At 40.0% G+C, this 19,669-nt stretch overlaps 1 protein-coding gene across 1 annotated transcript in view; it reads left to right on the top strand.

The window, feature by feature from the left end:
- nyx (nyctalopin) overlaps window positions 1-19,445 on the top strand; it is a 47,882-nt gene extending 28,437 nt beyond the window's left edge. Inside the window, exon 2 of the mRNA XM_028801091.2 lies at window positions 17,943-19,445. Coding sequence (XP_028656924.2) covers window positions 17,943-19,333 — 1,391 coding nt within the window. The 3' untranslated portion in view covers window positions 19,334-19,445. The remainder of the gene's footprint in view (window positions 1-17,942) is intronic.
- Window positions 19,446-19,669: the final 224 nt, after the last annotated feature.

The raw sequence follows: 19,669 nt of genomic DNA, 5'->3' as shown, positions 1-19,669 counted from the left end.
AAATGGCTTTAGACAACAAAAAGTCTTATTAGCACCTCTTTGCATGCTATGGTGGAACAAGTTGGTGGCAAAAAGTGCTCCAAGACAATACGCTCTAGACAGGATTAACAGTCTGTAATTGTGCCATTATCATTTTTTCTGCCATTTGTTCCATTGAGTTCAGAGTTCAGAGAGTTTCAGCCTGTAATGGCCTTCCTGATCAGTTCATTCAGGTTTCTGGCATTTTCTCATGTGGAGCTACTCCCCTAGCATTCCATGGTGCAAGAGTCATACACTGGTCGAACATCCCTAGGAGCTTGTTTTGCACATTTATTTAGAGTCTCCAAAGGAAGAAGGTTCTACTCTGCCAAATTATACGTATAAGTTTTGTTTTTTATCTCCAGTTAGTGTTCATGTGGACTTCAGGGATTTTAAGACTGTACCTTCATGATGCTGATAATTGATCTCTGGGCCTTCCCTAGAATGCTGCAAGTCAACCACCAACACTAAAAGTAATTTTCAGCTGCTTCTAGTTGTGACAAATTCTTCCACTTTATTTACTTTGTCCCATCTGTTGTCAATGCAGCCTACAAGTAATTTAAGAATTTCATTAATGATTTTATAAATTTGGTTGTGTAGATGTGCGATAGAGAAGAACACAACAAACATATTTGGGGTGACCCTGTGTTGCTGAAAACAATTCTCAGACACACACTCTTGGAATTTTAAACAGTTACCTGTCAGTTGGTGATCCAGGAAGGTTTAGGGCCATCAACGATACTTGCTACACCTTTAACTTATTCCCCAACCTGAGAGGTCTGAATAGTGTTAAATAATGTAGAAAAATTCATTAACCATGGAGGCTGAAGGAAGACAATAAATTTGGAGTTATTTGTGATTTGCTTCTGAACTGTTTTGGTACTTGTACTGAGGTCTGAAAGCTAGTATTGATACCAAAGTCAAATTTTATTACTGATCCAACACTAATATACCATACATAAAAATCATCTAAAGTTTCATGAAGGAGAATGAAGGAGTTGACGATTATAACTAAAGTTCGGTCCAAGTCCACTTCCATATCTAGAAGTAAGGAGTTATAGATACTAGTCCTTTCAGGTTGCAGAAAAAATAACATTTATTTGCAGGCTGCAGTTTGAGTTCCCTTTTTTTTTTGCGGTGGTTGTGATAAATATTGGCACCATCCCGACACAGACTGACACCAGAGGTACGGGCTAAATAAACAAAAAGTCTTTATTTTCTTCAGCCATGGGACACGTCTTTTCCATGTTCCACTGGCCCTACACAGTCCCCAAACACAAATTCACCCAATACTTCCTCTCTTCTTTCTTCCACTCCTCCCAGGGCAGCTTCTTCCTCTTCCTCCCGACTCTGGTGCCCTGAGTAGTGGCTGCAGGCTCCCTTTATACTCCACCCAGAAGTGCTTTAGGTGGTAATTAACCTCAATTACGCTGCACTTCCGGGTGTGGCTGCATTGCCACCCATACGGGCTCAGGAAGCCTTGCAGCTCCCCCTGGTGGTGGCCACGGAGCCCAACCAGGATGAGCTCCAGTGTTCCATGCTATGGGCCACGATGCAACCCAGGGGGGCTACCACCAAGTGTTCCGGGGGATGTAGAGTGCATTCCATGGCTGCTGGAAGGGGCGTCCCGGCTGGGCATGGGTCCTGACTGTCCGCCATAGGGAGTATGTGTCACACGTAGTACTTCAAAAAGAGACAAGTACAAGGCACTACAGTGATGTTTATGGGTTGCTTTTTTAAACACCTTAAATGTTTTTAAAGGCAGATGTTCAATAATTACCAACCTGAGCTTCGTTTCCCTACTGTCACAGACCCCTTCAAAAATTTACTTTTAGATACTACCACACATACTTCCCTTTACCCTGTATTGAAGTAACTGATATAAAAAATACATAGATATTCTATACAAATGCCAATTTGGAGAATAATTTTGAATTTTTTAAATATTTGACAGTGGTAGTGACACTGATAATATGTAATTGAAATTTTAACGTATGTCATTTACATACAACATCAGAATTGAACTGACCATTTCTGTTGTAGCTAATTTTATAAATTGGACCCCCACAGCTGTCTGTGTCAGTTTTTTTAGTGATAGCCAGTCCTATTCCTAGAAGGCCAGCTTTTGTTGTTATCAAGTTCAACATTTTTTCCTGCAAAGAACAACATTGCTCGATATAATCTGTAATTGCTTACAAGTGAATTAAAAGAAATAAGATTTAAATATTACTGTTTTCTCAAGGTATTAATGTAGTGTTTTAAAAACCATAATATTCAAGTGTCTAAAACAGAGTAGGCCTTGCCTTCAATCATTTAGTAAATACTCGTCAATGAAACTTATTTCTCCTTTAAAATAATTTCACTACAAGAGCAGAGGAAAATAAGCTGTTTAAGTGGAATCTCATAAAATAGTGATACTATTCAATAAACAAGTAAAGCTCAACAATTGTTTTTCATCTCATCTCACTTTATTTTCTGAGACCTCTTTTCCTAGTGAGGGGCTTAGTTCTAGCAGGCCATGCAGGTCAGCCTAGACTTTCCTGTCTTCATCTATAGATTCCAGCTCTACCTATGAAATTCCCAAGCCAGCTGACAGATGTAATCCCTCCAGTATGTTCAGGGTCACTAACTAGTGAAATGTGTATGGAGCAATTCTAGGGGGAGCCTCCCTGGGAATGGAGTGTCATTACAACATGCCCAGAGCACCTCACCTATTTCCTCTTGATCCACAGGAGCAGCAAGTTTAATCAATCTCATTCTTTCAGTCATTACCCACAGCTCTTGACCATAGGTGAGGACATGGATGTAGATCAACTGGTTAAACAAGAGGTTTGTATTTAGACCAATCTCCTGCTTCACCACCACAGCCTAGTACAGAGTGTGCTGATGAACAACTGACACTGACCCAGTCTGCTTGTCGATTCCACAGTCCCTTTTTCCATCATTCGTGAACAAGATCCTGAGAGACTTTGAACTGTTCCACTCAAGACAGTTGTTCTCCCCTTACTGAAAGAGTACCATGACCTCAGACTTGGAAGTTCTGATCTTCATCGCAGTTTCTTCATACTTTGCAGTGAGTCACTCAAGTACAAGTTGAAGGTCACAGTCAGATGAGGCTAACAGGACAGTTATACTCTCAACAAGTCATAGTTGTGTTGAGTAAACCATCTACCCTATTGGAGTAAAGTTCAATTGCACAGTTCTTAACCTGGGGCTTGTAAACTTCCCCACACTGGCCCAAGGTCTTTCACACATCAGAACTCCAGAGTAAGAGAGCAACCACTCCCAATTAAGAAGTTTGATTCCAGAACCCATGATGTGTCTGGATGTGATACCAATTGTATCTAGTGGCTACTTTTCCACCTCTAGAAACCTCTCAGGGTCCTTTCTCACCTGAGAGGTAATGTTCCAAGTTCCCAAAGACACTCTCTATTGCCAATGTCTTCTCCTCTCAGATCTTTCCTGCCTATGTCTGCTACCAAACAGGCACCATACCCAATCCTCACCTCTTGTCTGTGCAGATAGAGAGCCCACAAGATGGTTCCACATTGATGTTTTGGGCTGAGCCCAGCCAGCTTATGTGGGTTGCCTGACCACCAGGTGCTTGCTGGAAAATGCCACCCTCCAACCCTGGCTCCAGGAGTGGGTCCCAGTAACACTATCCTGGGCAGGGTACTCTGTTTTTATAATTTGTACCATCATGAGGGTCATTGTGAACCATTGTCTGTATGACCTTTTAGCCCAAACCTGTTTGCCAACAGAGAACTAACACAACTAGGAGCAGAAAACTTATGATGAACTGGCTCTGAGCATCCCTAAACCCACAATTACATTAAGGTTATGGTCCAGAGTACAGTTGTTTTTTTATTTCCTTTAAATACAAGCTTTAACAAAAATATGTGTTAGAAGGTTGATGCCAGCTTTTCAAAAGCATCTTTTAAATGTTTAGCCTCAACAATTCTTTTAATGGGCTTGTTTGAAGGTCAATCGTACAAATGATTCTCTGGCTTTGCAGCTTTTAATAATCCCTATTAGATTTGTTTTTAAAGACAACGGATGTAATAAAATCAGCCTGCAAGTCTACAATGACAATCTAAATTAATGATTAAAAATGAAAGCAGCTTGAACTTGTAGTTAAACAAATTCATTAGGATGAAGTGAACCCAAATCCCTTCTCAACCTTGTCATGCTACATTGAGTTTTACAGCCAATCAGTTTACCCCCTCACATGTTTATTCAGCCTGTTAGGTCTTCTAGGATTATATAACATGAAAAATAAGCATTTATTATATCCTTTTAGCACAACCTTCTGTTTGCAATCTAATAAAAAGCAGTTCTGACGCATGCTGATACCACTGTGTTGATGTTTTAGCTTGATTGCCATAATGCTCACCTGGAGTAGTGTGCAAAGCTAATTCTGGTGTATGACATTAACATTGATGCACCAATATTTGAATCTTTAAATGTCCTGGTTATGTTTATCTATGTGAGATGCTTTTTTTCCTGTCCGTTCCTTATGCTTGGTATAGTTCTCAAATAATGCACAAGAAAGGTATTTGACTAAATGCAAAACATTGTGCTATAGACAATCTGTTATTTTCAAAAATGAAATAAAAAGCAAAAATGGATATCTCTCTTCTTAATTACAAAGCAGTTTATTATAAAACAAACACCGATTACTTTGGTTGTCCATTGCTTCTTTAGTGTCAAAGTGTTTTTTTTTTTTAGAATTTTGGGCTCTAAGGATACCAGATCAAAAGGATACTAGATATGAAGTGTTTCCAGGAGCCTCATGAGTGGCCGTTCTATGTCTGTCTTAAAATTATTTAATGTTTTTTATTGTTATTCGTATATAAGATTTTGTAGTTGTGACAGTAAATATGAGCAAAATTATTTAGTTAGTGGTTCATTGTGAAAAGTTAAAGGTTTACTCTGTTTTTCCATTTTGTTCTAATTCTAAAGTGAAATAGTAAAAAACAAATATTATATTTTAAATCTAATCTTATAATCCATCATTATCCGACCTTCAGCACAACACTTCCAAGAGGTATGGTTTTCACTTTCCTGATTTACACATGTTGATTTCTGGGATAGAATCCAGTGGCCCTGTGACCCTGCCCTGGATAAGTGAGTTAGGAAAATAGATGAATATAGCCTTATCATTTTATTGAAATGAATGTTTACTATAGAAAAACTTATATTTGACAGTAATGTAAAATAAATAACAGCACACTGTTGGCAGTTACCAGACTTATAGTACATAACTCATCACAAATAAGATGAAATAACAAAAAATTGCGATCATCTTTTCCAGTTTCAGTGTTAGAGTCATGTATAAAACAGCAGATCCATGAATGTGTCCTAAAATGGCATTCTAATTTAAGGGTTTCATGGAGCCAAATCCTATCCTTCAGCACTGGGTGGAAGCCAATCACAGGTAAACTCACACAGACACACCCATGTTCCGTCATACTTGAACAATTTGCAGTTATTCTAAAGTGCATGTCTGTGGAATGTGGGAGGAAACACCCACTCAAATATAAGGAGAATATACAGACACAATAGAGACAGTGACTAAGCTAGAATTCTAACCACAAATTCTGGAGGTGCCACTGTACCACTCTGCTGATTTCAAGGCTTTATTTCTTTTTCATTTTGGTTAGAGGCTTCCTCTTTAAAAAATATATTTATTAATCTGTCGCCATATTTTAATTTCAACTGTAAATGCTGTATTTTCACAAACACAAATGTATAATTTTTTAATATTTACCCAGGAAAAAAACAATAGACTATAGATCCACTGAGTACAAATATTTTAACATCTTACATAAATAATATATCTACATAAGTATTCTAAGAAGATTTTTGCATTCTTCTTCTTCTTTCTGCTGCTCCCATTAGAGGTCGCCACAGCGGATCATCTTCTTCCATATCTTTCTGTCCTCTGTATCTTATTCTGTTATCCACTACCTGCATGTCCTCTCTTACCACATCCATAAACCTCCTCTTAGGCCTTCCTCTTTTCCTTTTTCCTGGCAGCTCTATCCTTTACATCCTTCTCCCAATATACTCAGCATCTCTCCTCTGTCCAAACCAACACAATCTCACCTCTCTGACTGTGTCTCCCAATCGTCCAACTTGAGCTGACCCTCTAATGTACTCATTTCTAATCCTATCCATCCTTGTCACACCCAGTGCAAATCTTAGCATCTTTAAATCTGCTACCTCCAGCTCGGTCTCCTGCTTTCTGGTCAGTGCCACCGTCTCCAACCCATATAACATAGCTGGTCTCACTACCGTCCTGTAGACCTTCCCTTTCACTCTTGCTAATATCCATCTGTCACAAATTACTCCTGACACTCTTCCCCATCTATTCCACCCTGTCCACACTCTCTTTTTCACCTCTCTTCCACAATCCCCATTACTCTGTGCTGTTGATCCCAAGTATTTAAACTCTTCTACCTTCGTCAACTCTACTCCTTGCATCCTCACCATTCCACTCCCTACTATCGCTACAGATCACAATGTCATCAGCAAACATTATAGTCCACTGTGACTCCTGTCTAATCTCATCTGTCCACCTGTCCATCATCATTGCAAATAAGAGAGGGCTCAGAGCCGATCCCTGATGTAATCCCATCACTCCTACCGCAGACCTCACCACTGTCACACTTCCCTCGTACATATCCTGTACAACTCTTACATACTTCTCTGCCACTCCCGACTTCCTCATACAATACCACAACTCCTCTCGAGGCACCCTGTCATATGCTTTCTCCAGGTCCACAAAGATGCAATGCAACTCCTTCTGGCCTTCTCTATACATCTCCATCAACACCCTCAGAGCAAACAGCACATCTGTTTAAAACAATCTGGTTAAAAACTCCACTGCCATCTCTCCTAAACACCTCCATGCTTCCACAGGTATGTCATCTGGACGAATGGCCTTTCCATTTTTCATCCTCTCTATAGCTGTCCTTACTTCCTCCTTGCTAATCCATTGCACTTCCTGATTCATTATCTCCACACTATCCTCACTATCTCCTTTGTTTTACTCAATGAACCTAATCAGGGCAGGTGTGAAGTGAAACTAACCTAGAGGATAAAATTGTGGTCTCTAACAACATTCCTCAGACTGACGAAGCTGCTTGGATGAGCAGTGAAACATATCTACCTAACAAGAAAGAAGTCCAGTTGTCATGACTCAACTATTAGATAATTTCACCTGGATGACTGAGAATCTTCACAGACATCTTCTTTCTCTTGTTCTCATTCATCAGCCTCTCAAAGTACTCTTTCCATCTTCTCAACACACTCTCCTCACTTGTGAGTATGTTTCCATCTTTATCCTTTATTACCCTAACCTGCTGCACATTTTTCCCAGCTCGGTCCCACTGTCTAGTCAATCGGTGCAGGTCCTTTTCTCTCTCCTTAGTGTCCAACCTCTCATACAACTCATCGTATGCCTTTTCTTTAGCCTTCGCCACCTCTCTCTTCACCTTGCACCTTATCTTCTTGTACTCTTGTCTAGTTTCTGCATCTCTCTGACTATCCCACTTCTTCTTTGCCATCCTCTTCCTCTGTATACTCTCCTGTACTTCCCCATTCCACCTAAAGGTTTCCTTTTCCTCCTTCCTCTGTCCAGATGTCACGCCAAGCACCATTCTTGCTGTCACCCTTACTACATCTGCTGTAGTTTCCCAACTGTCTGGTAACTCTTCACTACCACCTAGTGCATGTCTCACCTTCTCCCTAAACTCAACCTTGCAGTCTTCCTTTTTCAACTTCCGCCATTTCATCCTTGGCTCTGCCTTCACTCTCTTCCTCTTCTTGATATATACACTGTATCTACATAATATATCTACATAAGTAATAAAAGAACCAATTATAAATAAATAAATAAATAAACATATCACATAACAACAACAGACTGGTTACACCCAATATAGAAAAATCATATAATCTATATATAAAAAGTCAATGTATGTGTGTGTGTGTGCATGTATGTATGTTCCAGCATCACTTCCAAAAGACTGGAGCAAATTTCATGAAACTTGGTAGACATGTTTCTCATTGATCGACTAAAAATACTGTAGGGCAAAATCAACCCTAACCCACCCCTTTCTGGGTAGGGTGGAGGGTGATCTTGTGGTCTTGTATGGATGTTATCATCCAGTTGACGCTCAGAATGTTTCTGGTGTGCTCCGTAAAAGCAACCAATGGTTTTATCATGAAAAATCCGTAGTATTATTTGTTTGTCATTTTAATGTTTGTTTTTGTTAACTATCTTTCATCTTGCATTATTCTTATTGTAACAATGTTGTAGTGGTAATAGAAATAAATCAACCTAATAATATTAATTTAATTGCCTTTTTTTGTGTCGTCAAAAATTCTGCATGTAAAAACTTAATACTACACCTCAAAACAAAAATTAATCTGTCAAAAAACCTTAAAAAAGGCTTTTCTATTCCCATCATTTTTACACTACTACTTTTACCTTGTCCATGTTCACAATGCATATTGAAGCATCCTTATAAATGGTGTAAAAGAAGCACAAACACAAGTAGTTCACTGATCCTCAGCATCAGGTAGGCATCAAATTGGGAGACCTGATTAAAGCAGTCGAAGTCATTACATAACCTCCAACTCCCATCAGGACCAGGGTTTGTGGCTTTCTTCAATCACACCCAGTTCCAACATTCGCTTGATCTCCCACTCCACCTCGGCCTGTTTTGCCTCAGGAAGTCTATAAGAGTTTTCCCGAATGATTACCCCAGGTTCAGTCACTATGCCAGCTCAATCAGAGAGGTCCGACCAGGTTTTTTGCTTACCACCTCTGGGACAGACAGGATCACTGCTTCCAACTCCCCTCATTGGTTGGGCGTCAAATTAGGGCCAAGATTAAGGAGACCTTTTTGACAGATAAGGGAATAGGGCTGGTTGGAGGAGGCCTCTGGGTTCCTATCCTTTCACTGCTTTAGCAAGTTCACGTGGTATAACTTTGCTTGGTCGACGATTTGGTTGTTTAACCAAATAATCGACAAGCCCTTTTCTTTCCTTAATCTTGTAAGGGCATTGCCAATGGGCCCATAATTTAGAATGGGAGGTGGGCATGAGGACCATAACGCGATTCCCCGGGTAGAATCCCCAGAGAGTTGTGCTATGGTTATAATAGTAAGCCTGTGCTGACTGAGCCATATCCATTTGTTCTTTTAGTATGGGTCAAATTTTGTCAAATCTATCACGTAATTGTGCAATATATTCCAATATGTTTGTGGAAGGGAGGGCCTCCTCTTCCCAACCTTCTTTTAGGATGTCCAGTATTCCCCGTGATTGTCATCCATATAATAATTCAAAAGGTGAAACTTCTGTGGAGGCCTGAGGGACTTCATGATAGGCAAATAATATGAGGGGAAGTAATTAATCTCAATTTCTTCCGTCCTCTCTGACCACCTTACACAACATCTGTTTAAGTGTCTGATTAAATCTCTCAGTCAGACTGTCTATCTGAGGGTGGTAGACAGAGGTTTTTAGATGTTTTACTCTGAGTAACTTAGCCACCTCCCTGAACGTTTCCAAAGTAAATGGCGTTCCCTGATCTGTTAGGATCTGCTTGGGGATGCCGAATCATGCAAAGACCCCCTACAAGTTCCTGTGTGATAGTTTTTGAATTGGCTGAACACAAAGGGACAGCTTCCGGATACTGGGTAGCATAGTCAACTATAACTAAAATATATTGATGACCTCTGGTTGAGGGTTCTAGGGATCTTATGAGATTGACTCCAACTTGTTCGAAAGGGATATCAATTACGGGAAGAGGAACTAGAGGAGCACGGTCCCTCATAGTAATCTGTTGCAGCTGGACATGAATTACAGAAGCGACGGGCCTCCTTACTTTTTGAAGGCCATTAAAATCAGAGCTTGGTACGTTCGAAAGTTTTATCGGCCCCTAAATGGGCCTAAGAGTTGAGTGTGTGCCAGTTCACAGACCTGCCGCTGGTAAGTCCCGTAAGCACAAAGTGTGGTCCTTGTGGCATGGGATGTTGCGTGTGTTGGCTATCCACTAGGACAACTGCATTCTTTGCAAAATCATTGTTCCACTGCTCCCTTGTAAAGGAGGCCGGTGACTGTGTAAATTTGGAATGTAAAGAAGAAAGAGGATCAGGATCAACCTCAATGGGTGGAGCTTCAGCCTGCGATGTCGCTCTGTCAGCAAAATTCACTTCTGGTGACGATGTTGTGAGTTCTGCTATGTCACATTATATGGCCATGTAACTCCTTGTTGCCAGTTGTAAACACGTCGTGGAGGCCCAGTACTAGACCCAATCTACTATTAGGAGTGGATTTTGCCATAACCACTTTTATTATTAGAGCAATCACACCCCATGATGACTGGATAAGGGGGATCAGGTAGTACCACTACCGTGAGCATTCTCAAAGAGCCCTCATGGTGGATCACACATGTGGCAGACCTTGTCGAAGCGAAAAATACGCTGAAGATTCTCACTTTAAATGAAGGCTAAAGGAGTCGAAGGATAGGCAAACAGAATAATTGGATTTATTGCAATAAACAATAATGCGGACTCAACCCAATTAGTCCAAATTAAGCTGAGACCCGAACAAGCAAAAAATCACAGTTTATATAATCATTTCTTATCATCTTGACCTCGTTTGAAACAATGCCTTTGCTGTTTATTCTGACTCACTACTCCAGCTGGCTTCTCACGTGCCTTCCATGGCCATAAACATTTTCTGTATTTCATCATTGTATCATTCCTTGCTTCCCGGCCTTCAAACAACAGGTGTTCTCCTTATTCCCCCTTCTTTTGTCCTCAGGTAGTTTCTGTACGTCATTCTCTTCCTGCTCTATCTTTCCAAGTTACACAATATTGGTGATTTTGCTTCAAGCTTAACTAAAAAATGAAATATGACTAATGCCTTTTATTTAACTATTTGCTTGACATATCTTATTTGCTTGAAAGGTCTAATTTATGCTAAATTTAATGCTTACAGAAGCTGTTAATTACTTTTACGTCTATTTATGCTAATACATACATTTTTATTTTCCATAACCTGTACCAGTGAGACAAAGTGAAGGAAGAGACAAAGTGTTAATAAGAGCACAATACCTTTCTCATTTTGCCCAGGAGCAATCCATAGGCTCGCTGAGTAGAGGGCAGGCTGAAACGATATGTCCTACCTCCCCACACTTGAAGCAGAAGGGAGGGCTAGGTTTTTTTTTCCGGGGTTTGGTCACGGGCTCTGTATAGCAGCAAGTGGGCTCAGGATGGGCAACATGACCCTGTTGGGCTACACAAACAGATTTTTCTGCCCTCTCCGCTTGGTAAGCCGCCCAGTGTCACTTGATCTCCTCAGTTAAGCTCTCCATGTTCTTGTATGGTTGCCTTTGGACCTGCTGAGCAACATATTCAGGGAGGTGTTTACGAGGGTCGCACAAGCGAGTTATTCTATGACTTACCTTATGTTATTTATATCCATAGCCAGCGCCCTGTTTTCCCCCAGATTTCAAAAGCTTGTGCCCTGGTTGGCTGCTCAGGGTTGAATTTTTGAAGTGTGCCACTCCCTTGCCTGCTGATCCAAGGTCATCACATATCTCTGTAGAACCTCCGCCTTTAAGGTGTTGTTATTGGCGGCCTGTTCCTCGGGTGGTTATAGTAGGCCTGCTGCACATTACCTTTCAATTACGCTGGCAATATGTTGGCCCATTCTGCTTACTCCCTGTGGTGTCGAGTGGCAGTGCGCCCAAATATTAAAAAATAAGTTTCCATATCGTCATTTTCTGACATAGGTAACAATACCTGGGATCGAGCGTTTGGCTGGTCCTGTTGTACAGCTACCGATGCTGCAGCCCATGCCTCTGACTTAATGACCGGAGTGTGGGTTTCTCTCAACTGCATCTTCAGGTGGCAGAGGTCTGCCACAATGGTTGAAAGAATAGTGTTCAGGTCCTGCTCTTCTGACATTCTGAACACAAGGTAAAGTTTTTGGGGTCCAGCCCGTATATTGAAGTTGAGTAATCTTAAAAGACTGATATTGGTCAATTCTGGACAGGTTGAAAGAGTGAACTGAATGGTTTTATTGCAGGGAACAGGAAGGGCGTGTTGAAGGGCAGGAAGTCATGTGAGGTCATTTGAAGGGGCCAGAAGTGAAGTCAGGAACAAGTGGAAATGAGGTGTTCAGTTAGGTTTTTCTTCTGTAGGTCTGTGGTAAGAGAAGGAGAGGTATTAGTGCTTAGTGCCAAGGCCCAGTCCGGCGTGTCAACACCCTGATTTGAACACTTCTACTGCCTCCCAAAATAAAACTAAAGAAAGGGGTATACACATCATCACATATAATGTAAATGAGCCATAGCAAGTATAAACTTAAACTAAGCACTAAAAAACTGAGTTTACCTTAACCATTCATGTGAATAAAAGAGAAGAACAACTATCTAAATGGGGGAGGTAATGGGGAACAAGCCAAAGCTCAGAGTTATATTACAAGAAACACACCCAATCAAGTGATTAATTTAATTAAGCCAGAGGAGTGTGAAGTGTTTAATTGGAAAATCCAGCGTGCTTCCCTGCGTGATAACAGGTTATCAAAGTTACCCCGACAGGGATGTGGCTTGACAATTTTGAGGACGGTAAACCTGAGATTAGAAACTTTATTATCAAGGGTAATAAAATGCCTGAACATGACTTTTAATGTAATTTTTTCCTAATATTACTTCTATGTTCTGCAATTTGAAGGAGAATAGACTGAATAGTTTTGCCAGCATATAACATGGGACAGGGGCATAATAAAAGATAAACAACTCCTTTAGAACTACAATTAGGTATATGTTTAAGTGTAATATCGCTCTGTGGAGTAGTGACCAGGTATACCTTTTAAAACATTACCATAGCAACTACAATTTAGACAGGGAAAATGGCCAGCAGGGATGGAATTAAGATATTTGGAAAAAAAAATAGTGGTACGTAAATCTTTCATTACATGACTCTGAAGATTCTGACCATGTGAAAAAGCAAGCAAAGGTGGGTCAGATAAATTAGGATGTAAACCTAGTATTTGTCAATTTTTTAGAATGACCTGCTTGCTTTAGTTAGCATAACTAGTTAGCATCACCTAAGACATCCAAACTTCATGCTGTACTAGCTGACTTTGGCCTAAATGGACCTAAAAGGGTTTTGGCATTAAAAGTTTAATATATATTGTTACTATCCCAAAAATTGCACAAGTACATATAATATACCTCTGTAGGGAAAAGAAACCATAAAACTCTGGCTAGTGAAATCAATCCAACAAGTAATTTTTATAAATGAAGAGTTTATTTCATATTTAGTAAGAAAAGTACAACCTAAAGGCAAAACAATTTGCCTACAAATACTATCCAGGGCAACCAACTTCCAGTACACATTCAAGTAAACAGAATCCTAAAAAGAAGTGAAAATACAAGTAAACCAGAAGCATTTACTACTATTCCAGCACTTGTTCTCTTATCAAAGTAACTTGCAAGTTGTTATTCAGTCTGATTTTGGAAATGCTCAGTATATCAGAATTTGAAAGAGGAGAAATGTGGCTTTCTAAGGCATATATGCTTGCCACTGTATTGCAGATAATGCTTGGTAAGAGAATTTATTTGTCAATACATGCATGTGATACTGTAGCCTTTGTTGTCAGCTCAATAGTGCATTTCAAACTGACAGTTCCTTTACCCAAAATTTAACTGTAAAGAGCCTGCACATGTTTCTCTTACTCCAGAGATGCAAGGTCCTGAAAAAATTATAGGCCAAGGACAGCTCAAAAACTGCATGGTGGCACAAGAAACCAGCCTAATACCTGACCTATACAAACTGGCACACCAAAAAGCAAGGAACTGGGTCCCATTTTGAGATTTGAGGGCAACGGATTAGATAATACTATCAAAGAGCGTGGGAGTGGGGATTTCCCTTAGAGATCTGAGGGCAATAAAGTAGGTTTAAAGATAGAAAGAGCAGATGAGTGAAAAATGCACTAATAGACCAGAGGAGAGGGTTTGAAAAATAGCCCAAAATACCATGTAATTTAAAAAAGAAAGCCCAGAAATGCTGCAACCCATGGAAGACAATTTTTCCCCATGGACACAGATCAAAAATAGCACAGTTAGATGGGAAAAAAAGGACTTAGCAACACTGTCTGGACCTTAAGTGAATCACACTTCAATATGCAAATAAGAAGTTTCCCGAAGTGCCTACTTGGACTTGTGAAACCAAAAGTCGTTTCTTCTTGTTTATACAAGAAATCTTAATATATTTACACATCCTTACAAACCAGGAAAACAGAGATATTTCTCTCTCTCTTATATAAAAAAAACGGGACGAGACAAGACCTGTTCAGGGAGACGAGATGTGATCTTCTCAGAAAGACAAAAGACACTTTAACGTCCCACGAGACTAGACTTTGTGCCAAGAGATTTAATCACGCCCAGAGCCAGAAAAGACAGAGCAGATGACAAAGAAGAACGCCATAAGGAATTGAAAAACGTTGGCGCGATACACATTCAGAGCAGGTTAGAGATAATGGAAGTAGGAAAATTCAAAAGTCTTAAAAAAATTATGGTAAAGATCGCATTAGCACAAACAAACAGAAAATATTACTCAGTGAAATATCGGAACAGCAAAAAGAGATCGAATAGTGTTTGAGGATGTCTGAGGGAGAACAGAGACAAGGCAGTGAGACAAAAGGACTGCTGCTGTACAGGCTTTTAAACGTTCGAAGCACCACGTGAGATGCAGATCACGCGGCACAGCAGCAGCAGCAAGCCAGCAGCTGATCAAGCAAAGAGGAGGTTAAAAAAAAAACTATTTGTTTCCCATTGTATCACCATTTAAGAGGGGTTTGGAGAAACGACCACATCTCCCTAGGGTGCGTTCAGCCCCCCTCTTCACAACGGTGCGTAGCGCAGGCGGCTGGTGGGTGAAGCCCCCTAGTACTTTTACAAAGAAATGTAATGAAAAAGTCTTGATTTTTTTTTTTGCAACATTTGTGTATGATGTGCTCCTTACCAGCCCTGTATAATCTGTGAGAAAAACTGTCAAACCGGTAAAAAAATTAATATAAGCAGACACCAGCAAAAGCAAAAGTATAAAGCTTAGATGTGCGAGGGGCAGACAGAAGTTTTTCAGTGAATGAAGTCATTTGGCTAAACTTATAAGAAAAAGTCAAATCTGTTGGCTCCCAAAATGCTTTTTATTCAGGACAATTACTGTTTTAAATGTCTGTAAAATTTTCCAATATTATGACTTGGCAATTATTATCCTTATGTTGTTTCTGTTATTAAAATGCATTCAAATGCTAATTCTTGTTTTCAAGCCTACTTTCTTAGCTTATTCTCCTCCCTACTCTTTTGCACTTGTCTTCAGAATCTGCTAATGTGAGAAGTTAGTGTCCTCTCATGACAAGTGGAAGTCTGGGTGATATGCTCATTTAAACATTCCAGTAGGCTATTACGTTTAATAAGCAGGTACTCTTTCTTTCAGCCATCATAATATGTGCAAATCAAACTGGCAAACATTTTAAAAGCCAAACAATTGTAAGAAATAAGTAAAGCTAGATAAGTCTATGGCAAACACACCCCGGTTATATAACAATAATAATATATATTGAAAAGTACATATTATACATATATATATGAAGATAAATACTTTTTAATTTAATTAAGTTGAATTAATACACACATCCCACAGGATATATATGTGTGCACTGATTCATTTATTCATGCATTAATCCCCTAAAAAAATTCTTAGTTCATATAATAATGAGAGGAGACTGCATAATATAATAACTTTGTTGTCAGTGAAGTTTATTCTTCATATTTAAGTCAACATGGAATATATTATTTTTATGATGATCAATTTCACAATTAAGCACCTGTGCACACAGCCCGTAAGAGAGTCACAAATGTCAAATGTCTTTGAACTTTGTGTTTATTTAAATAAAAAAAAAACTGCCCTTTTACATGTTTAAATGTTAAAATTAAAATGTACTCATTTTAAAACAGACTAGCAATATCGGTATGATACTGTATGTATCGGTAATCGGGCATCTTTGCTGTCCACATACTATTATTGTTTCTGTTATATTGTTTAAAGATTACTTGTGTTCTGTGAATTGTATTGTATTGACCCCCTTCTTTTTGACACCGACTGCACGCCCATCCTACCTGGAAAGGGGTCTCTCTTTGAACTGCCTTTCCCAAGGTTTCTTCCATTTTTTTCCTTACAAGGGTTTTTTTTTGGGGGGGGGTAGTTTTTCCTTGTCTTCTTAGAAGTTTCATGGCTTGGGGGGGACTGTTAAAGCCCATTGTGGCACTTCTTGTGTGATTTTGGGTTATATAAAAACCAGCAAGCCCCCGATTCTCGAAAGAATCGCAACTCCAAGAATGGCAATCACTTTCAGTTCCCTCGGATACTTGGAGGGATGAAATATCATGGAGGGTGGGTGCGTCCTGGGACAGTTCATTTAATTAAATAAACATATTTGTACTAAAGCGGTTTCTTTTTGGAGCTGTGACTCAGTTGTAGGCGTTTATTGTTTTTAGCCATGCAGTCTCCTTTTTGTTTTTCTATGGCTGTACCGTCAGCGAGAAGTCGTTTGCTGATGGCGGCGGATTCGCGTGCTGAAGTGACCACGGCAGCGGTTCCGGGCATGGAGGGCCACATTACTAAACAAACGTAGTATATGCGGTGGTGTGGGCGGTCGCGCTCGGGCGGCTGTACACTCTGGCGTGCACGCTGTACCTCAGGTGTAGTGTACAGTTTGTAGCCATGGTTAAGGTTTCATTTAATTAAATAAACATATTTGTACTACAGCGGTTTCTTTGTGTAGGCACCGTCGTTCATTCATTTTATTCATACGGGCTCGTTTACAGGTCGTAGCCACACAGGCTTGTGTTTGTATTTAGTTGAGCGCTTTCATTGTGGATTCCATACGGCAATACTGTAATGTGATTCAAATATGCGCTGAATCGTTTCGGTCTTGTTTTCTCTGTGGCTGTGTCGTTAGCTATGGGCTCGGATTTGTACAGCCTAAGCAAACGGCCGAGTCTGGTACATCTAGTCTTGCGGGTCATCGTGCGTGTGCCAATTAACCGTTATGTAAAATCTATATGGGTCTTCAAAGCGATCACACTGGTAGGCGGGCGATTCGTGACATCCGTTATGTGATCTACATTACTGGCACAGTGGATTAGAGCAAGTGTAGTTTACAGGTGGTGGGCTCGTTGCAGTGCGGCAGTGCGCGTGACATCCGGTTTACAACCTTCTCGTTTCTGTTTTCTGTGCAGTGCGCGTGCGCCTCAATGTGCTCAGCGCCCTGCGTCCATATCCGGTTTACAACCTTCGGTTAGTAAGATGGAAAAATTGTATCAGTCTAAAAAATCCATATCAGTCATGCCCTAAATGAGACTTTTCAGTTTGTTAGTTGTATAATTTGTCTGTGGTCTATTTGTCACTTACTGTGTATAATCTGTAGTATCAGATTCTGTACTTGGTAATGCATTGGTCATGTGAAGATGTTAGCAATAGTAAAATGTAGGTATTTATGAAATGGAAACCTAAGGAATTTATGAAGTGTTAATGAGAATATTTCCCAGAGCAACTTTTATATTCTTCCTTTTTTTACCACCAAACCTTTGGAATGTAACACACGTTTGTAACTTGCTACACTTTTGTGAGCTTTACTTGTCTGCTAAGAACTCTAAACTATGTGATAACGTAAAAAAAATGTTTTTTTGGATTAAGATAGTTAGATAATTGCTGAATGAGTAGATGGATGTTGTCTTCCTTAGTTATGTTTCATAATTTACACACTTTCTCTAAACATGGCTTGAGATGCTACTAATTGCTTTTTCTCTCTTGCCCCCTCTTAACCTTTCCATCCAGTTTCTTCCCACCTTATTTCCCTTGTCCTTGCCTCCTGTACCCGCTCTTGTCCATCCAGCTGCATATGTACCCAAGAAAAGAGCTGTGCTGTGCTATGTGATCGCTCTAATCTGTTGGAGATTCCCAGAGAATTCCCATGTGAGGCGTCTTCAATCAATTTGGACAAGAACAACATCAAATTCCTTTCAGAGAGAGCATTTGGCACTCTGCCCTCTTTGCGTTCTCTCTCTTTGGCACATAATAACATCTCATTTATCACTCCAGGAGCCTTTAAGGGATTACCCAGCCTTCTAGAACTAAAAATGGCACACAATGACTACATCCGTTATTTGCATACTCGGACGTTTACAGCCCTGAAGCGTCTTGTCAGACTGGATCTTTCAGACTGTAACCTCTTCAACATGCCTGACCGCATCTTCCTGGAACAGTCTTCCCTTCAAGAATTCCTCTGCTTTGAAAACAACTTTCGCCGCATCCCAGGGGCCATTAGAGGAATGGAGAATCTGACTCGTATCTATTTGGAACGAAACCGGATTGAGGCTGTGGCTTACAATTCCCTTCAAGGCCTGAGAAATCTAAAGTACCTGAACCTACAGGAGAATAGTATCAATGTCATCCATGACCATGCTTTTCAAGACTGTCGTCAACTGGAATATTTCTATTTAAATGACAACTTGCTGAGTGACCTTCCACAGTATTCTTTTAAGGGATTGAAGCACCTTAAAATGCTCAATTTGGGTGGTAATCTTCTGAGGAATGTCTCCAGCACATGGTTCAGCAACCTGGTAGAACTTGAGGTACTCTATCTTGACAGGAACCAACTTACATTCATTGAGGAGGGTGCATTTGAGAACTTAACTAGCCTCATCTTTCTCCATCTAAACAGCAATAATCTCACCACCCTGCCCCTCTCTGTCTTTCAGCCTATATTTTTCCTGGGCCGGCTTTATCTTTTTCGCAATCCTTGGGAATGTGACTGCAAGATGGAGTGGCTCAAAGAATGGATGCAGAACTACAAACTGGTGCGAGATGTTCCTTGTGCCTCTCCTTCACCTGTGGCAGGAATGGATCTCAGTGAGGTGGTCTTTTCAAAGTCTTCACATGGTCTTTGTGAGGATCTTGCTGAGACCAATGTGACCTCTACATTTGTTAAGCCAACTGCTGGAATTGTTGTGACAACAGAGAATAAATTCAGTAGTCTTATCTCAAAACTTATGCAGCAAGAACTGAGAGAGGAAGCCACAAACTCCTCCCAGGGTTTTAGGAATGTTTCATTATTAGATGGACTCAACAATGAAGTGTCTGCTGGGACTTGTCACATTAATGATAATTTAATACTATGGTTGGCTTCATTGGTTTTTGGTAAAGCTTTGAGTAAATCCTGTTCCTAAATTGTTTCACTCGTGTTTTAGCTATAACCCACAAGAACATCAAATTTATTCTTGTATGACTTTGCTGAAGTGTTAGTGTTTATAAATATAGAAATGTCTACATTTGCTTAAAACCTCCACTATCATTCATGAATGTCTCCATTTGTATGATGCTTGTCATTGATAAAGAGAGGGGAAACTGATGTAAGTCTTGCACCTATAGCTCTCATTTGAAGTCAGTAAACTGACAAAAGCAAGGTCTTGGTCTAAATGAACAGGAGTTCAAATGCATATCTACATTGTATTAATATCGCTTAATTTAACAATCATTTATACTTAGAGAGTAATCCCGCATGA

This window comes from Erpetoichthys calabaricus, chromosome 4 (assembly GCF_900747795.2).
Source record: "Erpetoichthys calabaricus chromosome 4, fErpCal1.3, whole genome shotgun sequence".
NCBI lineage: Eukaryota > Metazoa > Chordata > Cladistia > Polypteriformes > Polypteridae > Erpetoichthys > Erpetoichthys calabaricus.
This window is presented reverse-complemented; position numbering and strand designations above follow the sequence as displayed.